Genomic DNA, 7500 nt, shown 5'->3' on the forward strand with positions numbered 1-7500 from the left:
GTGTGTGTGTTGATGTATGACTCACAGGAGGGCACTTTAGCAGGGCACTGATCACGTTGTGAGACTGATGACAACATAATCCACCGTGTTTAAATGATGCAATATGGAGATCATTGGGTCTTTCATCTTGCAACATTTTGAAATATATATGAAACAAATACATCAGATGTGTATAACACTGATTTGTAAGGATAATTGCTTGTCTGTTTGAGGCTCTCAGAAGTAATCAATTGGATGAAAAGTCTGAGACAGTATAAAAAAATGTCTGAAAAGCCTGCGACGGGATTTTTTCACCGTTCATGTAGACATATGAATGGCCTAGGAAGTCTTAAAGCACGTTTTAAATGGAGGCTGTTTTAATTCAGCTGGAAATGGAGGCTCTTATTCTGAAGTCCGTGGATGAACAGAATCTCAGGGTTTCTGGGTGAGAGTGTGTGTGTGTGTGTGTGTGTGTGTGTGTGTGTGTGTGTGTGTGTGTGTGTGTATGTTTGTGTGTGTGTGTGTGTGTGTGTGTGTGTGTACGTGCGTGCGTGTGTGTGTGTGTGTACGTGCGTGTGTGTGTGTGTGTGGGACTAGAGAGCTGGAGTACTTGAGAGTCCACCTCATTTCTCAGGCTGACAGTCTCTGAGTCGTGGAGCTGTAGAGAACTGGGGACAAGTCCCTGAGGCCTCCCTTAGCATATGCACAACCTACGCTTGACTAGCACCAGTGTGTGTGTGTGTGTGTGTGTGTGTGTGTGTGTGTGTGTGTGTGTCCTTGTCCTTGCGGGTACGAGTCCCAAACACCATTCAGGGCCTCTCTGAGCATGTGCACAACCCACGGTTGGCAAGCAGGAGTGTGTGTGTGTGTATGTGTGTGTGTGTGTGTGTGTGTGTCCTTATGAGCACAGTTCCCAAACACCATCCAAGGCCTCTCAGAGCACGTGCATGTCCCACGGTTGCCAAGCAGGAGTGTGTGTGTGTGTGTGTGTGTGTGTGTGTGTGTGTGTGTGTGTGTATGAACTAACGTGGAGAAGTGGAGCGCTTTTAAAGGCGTCTTTATCAGCGCTGTAATAAAGGGCCCATGAAATTGATTGAATGCGGCGTCTCCTCTCCTCTCCTCTCCTCTCCTGGGGGAGGCGCAGCGCGTCTCCTCTCCCTCTCTCCTGGGGAGGCGCAGCGCGGCTCCAAAAACACTAAACAATGAGGCGCCCAGATCTATTAATTAACCCACCTAATCCTGCCCTGCTAATCTCTCCCAAGAACTTTGCTCTGCCGCCAAACTTCTTCTCCAGGCTGCCAGGGCCACCAGGGGGCTGTGTGTGTGTGTGTGGTGTGTGTGTGTGTGTGTGTGTGTGGGGGGGGGGGGGGGGGGGGGTGTGTGCGTGCGCGAGTGCGGGTGTGTGTGTGTGTGTGACAGTGAGGGAGAGATGCCAGACACACAGAAGGAGTTGAAAGCAGAAGGACATGAAGGGTGCTCTACGGAGAAGCAGCAAGAAGAATCATACAGCAGCTGACTGACTGGCTGGGTTTTGGCCCGCATCTGGCTCAACTGTGGCCCTGATTTGGCCCACATCTGGCTCTGATCGGGCACGGATCTGTCCCTGTTTCCTTTCCAGAGTGTTCAGCTGTCAGGGCTGGCGGTTTGTCAAGAGCCACTCAAGAGGGATTTCCATTAGCATAGTATCAGCATGGTGTTTATGCCGACTTCTGTTTTGTGTGTGTGTTGTGTGTGTGTGTGTGTGTGTGTGTGTGTGTGTGTGTGTGTGTGTGTGTGTGTGTGTGTGTGTGTGTGTGTGTGTGTGTGTGTGCGCGTGTGTGTGTTTTGGAGCTGGTTAAAGATGCTGATGGTACAATGTTGGTCTTCTGCCTAGATCTGAGTAGATCTCCATTACCTCGACCACAAACCCGCTGCTGAGATGTGTTTTGTGTGTTCTTTTTGGGTTCTACTGTATGTTAGTATGTAAGGCTGTATTACTCGGTCAGGATGTATTGAGTACAATGCTGTATTCCAACACTCAAAGCAACACTTAAGTACTTTTCCTCTGTCGTGCACAGACTATTTGTTTATCCAGCAAATAACAATGTCTACAGACAAGGCAGAGTATGTTGCATGATTTTATGAAAGTATGATGTATTGCGACATCGAAGCAAGTCAAATTTGAAATTTCTTTTGTCTCATTCCATTGAACTACAGATCCGCTACCCAATCTAGTAAACTTACATAGTGTGGCTACAGCCGATAGAGGGCTGCGAAGCGAATTCAGAAGTGCCGCTCACCCTTACGAGTCGATGAATCACTGAAATGATTTTGGAAACATTATTTTAATGTCTAAAAAACTCTTTAGTGTTGCTTTAAAATACTCCCTGTGGTGGGTACATAGTGTGTGTTCTGAGTAATGCCAGCGATGTCGAGAAAGACTACGCAGTAGAAGGACTCTGGGAGGGGGGGGGGGGGGCGGTTGGGAGGGCAGTGGATATCTTCATTAAAGGATCGCTCCACATGAGATCATTGGCCAGTATTTATAGTGTTATTTTAATTGCACACGGACTGGCTGAGAGGCCATCCTGAGCTTGACTGGCGGCCGTAATTATACAGAGTGTGTGTCTGTTTCTGTGTATGTGTGTCTGTCTATCTATCTGTCTGTCTGGCTGTCTGTGTGTGTGTGCGTGTGTTTGTGTGTGTGTGTGTGTGTGTGTGTGTGTGTGTGTGTAGAGTGTCTGTGTGTCTGTGTGTCTGTGTCTGTGTCTGTCTATCTGTCTCTGTGTTTGTGTGTGTGTGTGTGTGTGTGTGTAGTGTCTGTGTTTCTGTGTCTATGTCTGTCTATCTGTGTGTGTGTGTGTGTGTGTGTGTGTGTCTGTCTGTCTGTCTGTCTGTCTGTCTGTCTGTCTGTGGGTGTGTGTGTGTGTGTGTGTGTGTGTGTGTGTGTGTGTGTGTGTGTGTGTGTATGTGTGTGGGTGTGTGCGTGTGTGTGTGCGCCTGCCCTCTGATGGCTCTCTGTCAGCCAGAGATGCGTTTGTACATTAGGGAGCCAGCGCAGTAATTATGTTGAAAATGCCATAATAGTGCATTAGACGCCAAGCGCTGATGGATTTCTTTAATTGAACACACGAAGATACTCATTATACCTGATTAGGAGGTTTGGATTCTGAGGTATTCATTGTGGGGAAACACAGTTGTGTCACTTTAATTTGCCTGTGTGTGTGTGTGTGTGTGTGCGTGTGTGTGTGTGTGTATGCATGTCTAATTGTCCTCGTATGTCTACAATCTTGATCCTGTTCCAGAAAACACATGGAATTCGATTTCCCAGGCCTGCTAAAGACGTAAAATTCCATAAATTCATTAAAAAGTTTGATTTGATTTTGTCTTATGAAATTGGAGATTGTTTTGTTGTGTGGATTTCTGCATAATGTTAGTTTTCACATCAGCTGACATAATCGTACTCCATCGCAAAAGGAGATGGAAAAGGGTTTGTGCGTTTGTATGTGTGTGCGTGCGTGTGTGTGTGTATATGTGTGTGTGTGTGTGTGTTGAGATGTGCCCCTCATCTATGGCTTGCCATCTAGAGTGGTGGTGTATAGACAGTGGAGTGCTCTAGTTATTAGCAGGAAAGCTAAAGCATAACATTCTTGCAGGCTAGTTTCATCTGTACAGAGGAAAATATGTTCAATTCCATATGCTATTGGTTGGGGGACTCTTCACAGTGTCTGATAGACAACCAAGCCGAGTTGATAATACACCAAGATAACCAATTTCAACAGCAATTCACAATTGACTGGGCATGTCCCACAGCACACCCCACACGTTGTCTCCAGGAAGTGTGTTAAAGTGTGTGTGACCTCACGATCAGTAAACGGTTCTGTGATGATGGATCATTTACTTCGGACTGAACGCTGTCCATCATTATTTCTCCAGTCGTTGTGTTTATTTACCTAAAAACCTGGCCGTGGATTATGGAGCTTGGAACGGATCTCGTGTTTCAGTGGCGGAGATCCACTACGGTTCTGACCCCGTTCCAAGAACCGAGTCCATTTGGCAGGGCCGTAACCAGACCGCATTGCATGTCTCCTTGTGCTGCGCAAACACTCGCTCTTGTTCCCGCTAATCGCTGCCGTTAATTTGATCCAAGAGCCGTTGATTAAGTCCGCCCGCTTCTTGAGGAAAGCAGCAAACGATTTGGGCTCACAGCAGTGGTCTTGTGAAACTTCACCGCCGCCGCCGACAACCCTGCCTTTAACTCACACTCTCAGCACATTTCTGTGGGAATGGATGCGATTTTTAATTCAAGAAAGGCTGGCTCCTCCAAAGTGAAAGTTTTTTGCGCGAGTTGTTTACAGAGAAAAATCACAGTGTTTTTTTTCCCTTCTCCAGCACCAAATGAGGCTCTTGGAGTGCTTCAGTGGGAGAGAGCCTAATTGTGAGTCACGCCGCAGTGCTCTCTCACTGTGCTGATTCCAGCGTGAGGCATCGCGTCAGCTTCTGGGGGAGATGCAGATGATGCTGGGGCTTTTTTGGAGGGTGTTTTTATTTCTTTATTTTCATTTTTTATTTCTTTAATTTTTTTTTGGATGGAGCCTAATTATTTCATTCGCTTAAATGATTGCGCCAGCACCCTGTCACTTTATCAGCAGTGGCACCAGCTCATCCTTTGGCTCAGCCCAGCGTGTGTGTGTGTGTGTGTGTGTGTGTGTGTGTGTGTGTGTGTGTGTGTGTGTGTGTGTGTGTGTGTGTGTGTGTGTGTCTGTGTCTGTGTCTGTGTCTGTGTCTGTGTCTGTGTCTGTGTGTGTGTGTGTGTGTGTGTGTGAGTGTGTGTGTGTGTGTGTGTGTGTGTGTGAGCGAGTGTGTGTTGGAGAGAGTGAGAGAGTGTGAAAGGGAAAAGTGTGTGTGTGTGTGTGTGTGTGTGTTGTAGAGAGAGTGACAGAGTGTGAAAGGGAGAAAGTGAGCATGTGTGTGAGTGAGCTATATATTTAAGAGAAAGAGATTGAGTGTGTGTGTGTGTTTGTGTGTGTGTGTGAGAGAGAGAGAGAGAGAGAGAAATACGTGTGTGTGCAGTGATAATTGAGGTAGTGAAAGCACAGCTTGATGATGATGAAGATCCTGCCCCCCCCCCCCCCCCCCCACACCTCCATCTCACACAAACAGGTCAGCATATACAGTGTGTGCTTTTTAATGAGGACGACAGTGCCAGATAACACTGTGACATTAGCGTAAATGGGACAGGCACACATGCACACTCACTTATGCACACACACACACACACACACAGACTCCACCCCAGACGTTGACCGGTAATGAAGTCCCAGTGGAGGCCACTAAGAACAGCCATGACGTGACCCGCACGTGTGTGTGTGTGTGTGTGTGCTGTGCGTCCATGTGTGTGTGTGTGTGTGTGTGGTGGCTCTGCAGGTTTCCCAGCGGCGACGTATGGTCCGGTGGCGACGGCGGCGGCGGTAGCGGCGGTAGCGGCAGCGCGAGGCTCAGGTAGGCTCACCTAGCGGCGTACAGTACGCACACAGCGCGCGGCCAGGTGACACGGTCGGCCGCACTCGCAACGCTCGGACGCTCGGACGCTCCGTCTGTGTGGCTACCGCTCCGCTCTGCTCGCCTCCTCTCTCCTCTTCCTCTTCCTCCTCTTCGTCATCCTCATCCTCCTCCTCGTCATCCTCACTATCAGCCTCTTCCTCTGATCTGTTGCTAATCCGATGTGCCGCTGTCACAACAAGCCTACAGCTTACGCTAACACTAAGTCACACGCACACACACACACACACACACACACACACACACATATGCTCACACACACAGATACACACACACACACATCCACACACAAACACATCTACACACAACGTTAATTCACACCGAGTGTGTGTAGGTGTTGATTTGTTCCCCACATTAGTGACTGTGTCATGTGTCCCAGAGTTCCCCATGGACCTGCACCATGTCCTGCTATCTAGCGCACTCTGGCCCTCCCCAGCCGCCGCCGGCGCAGGACATCTCAGGCTACAGGCCACGCTGTTACGCTCTCATTTGGAATCGCCCTCTTAAAGACAATTCCATATCCGCGCAGACACACAAGCGCTATTCCACAATCTCTTCTAGTCTGCACCACAGAAGGGGCGTGTCTCTTCACCATTTGCACCTCTCTTTATACTTTATTGTTTAAATCAATCATTTATGGGCTATAATCCACATGTAGTTCCACATCTTTACATTTTTCCACCCTGTGTATAAATAGTTAAAAGAGTAAATATGTTTGAGTAAGAATGGGGAAAAAAAATGATGACCAGTCAGGCAGTTGTCAGCGTTGTAAAGTGCAGCAACTGAACTGCGTTACAGATGCAGTTCAATTCTGCTGATGGTACCAAAGACAGCGAGGCCAGTGAGGCTTGTGTTGGTTCTCCATGGTGCAGTCACCGCTGGGACGTCAGTAGTGGAAGTGAGCCATTGAGAGTCGACAGACATCATTGTCATTGTAACTTTCAAACTACAAATGACTGTACTGTAACTGACCCAAGGCAGATGGGTTGGGCCCTTGAGTCGTGGATCTGTCTGAGGTTTCTTCCCATATGTATCTCCAATTCTAGGGAGTTTTTCCTTGCCCCTGTTACTCATGGGCTCTCTCTGAATGTCTAACACTCTGTAAAGCGCCATGAGACATGTGCAATGTATTGGCGCTCTATAAGCGACATTAAATTGAAATCAGACTGACAAGGTTCAGTCAGGAGGGGAACATGGGTTTCTAGGTCGTTCGTTTTTTGATGTTTGCAGGTTTCGCTGTTAGGGATGTGTTGGTTGCTAGGTGGTAGGGTTGTAGGTAGGGATGTGTTGGTTGATCAGAGGTGGGGTTGTAGGTAGGGATGTGTTGATTGCTAGGTGGTAGGGTTGTAGGTAGGGATGTGTTGGTAGGTTGGCTTGTAGGTAGGGGTGTGTTGGTTGCTAGGTGGTACAGTAGGGATGTAGGTAGGGATATGTTGGTTGCTAGGTGGTACAGTAGGGATGTAGGTAGGGATGTGTTGGTTGCTAGGTGGTACAGTAGGGTTGTAGGTAGGGATATGTTGGTTGCTAGGTGGTACAGTAGGCTTGTAGGTAGGGATATGTTGGTTGCTAGGTGGTACAGTAGGGTTGTAGGTAGGGATGTGTTGGTTGCTAGGTGGTACAGTAGGGTTGTAGGTAGGGATATGTTGGTTGCTAGGTGGTACAGTAGGGATGTAGGTAGGGATGTGTTGGTTGCTAGGTGGTACAGTAGGGTTGTAGGTAGGGATGTGTTGGTTGCTAGGTGGTACAGTAGGGATGTAGGTAGGGATGTGTTGGTTGCTAGGTGGTACAGTAGGGTTGTAGGTAGGGATGTGTTGGTTGCTAGGTGGCAGTAGTAGCAGCTCTACCTGGGCTTCTCTGCAGGTGAGCAGTGATGCCACTTCCTGCTGGACACTCCATGAGCCGTGAGCACAGTCAACATCCTATTGGAGACAGCCGTGGCTTTGCCCAAGGTGAACATCAGAAGTAAAGAAGGCGCTGAAA

At 48.2% G+C, this 7500-nt stretch overlaps 1 protein-coding gene across 1 annotated transcript in view; it reads left to right on the plus strand.

Moving 5' to 3' along the window:
- The window catches only part of LOC134080759 (RNA-binding protein Musashi homolog 2), a gene marked incomplete in the record, with an annotated part of 259150 nt that overhangs the window by 222740 nt on the left and 28910 nt on the right, over positions 1–7500 (plus strand). Inside the window, 1 exon segment of the mRNA XM_062537360.1 lies at positions 5386–5460. Coding sequence (XP_062393344.1) covers positions 5386–5460 — 75 coding nt within the window.

This window comes from Sardina pilchardus, chromosome 5 (genome assembly GCF_963854185.1).
Source record: "Sardina pilchardus chromosome 5, fSarPil1.1, whole genome shotgun sequence".
Lineage (NCBI taxonomy): Eukaryota > Metazoa > Chordata > Actinopteri > Clupeiformes > Clupeidae > Sardina > Sardina pilchardus.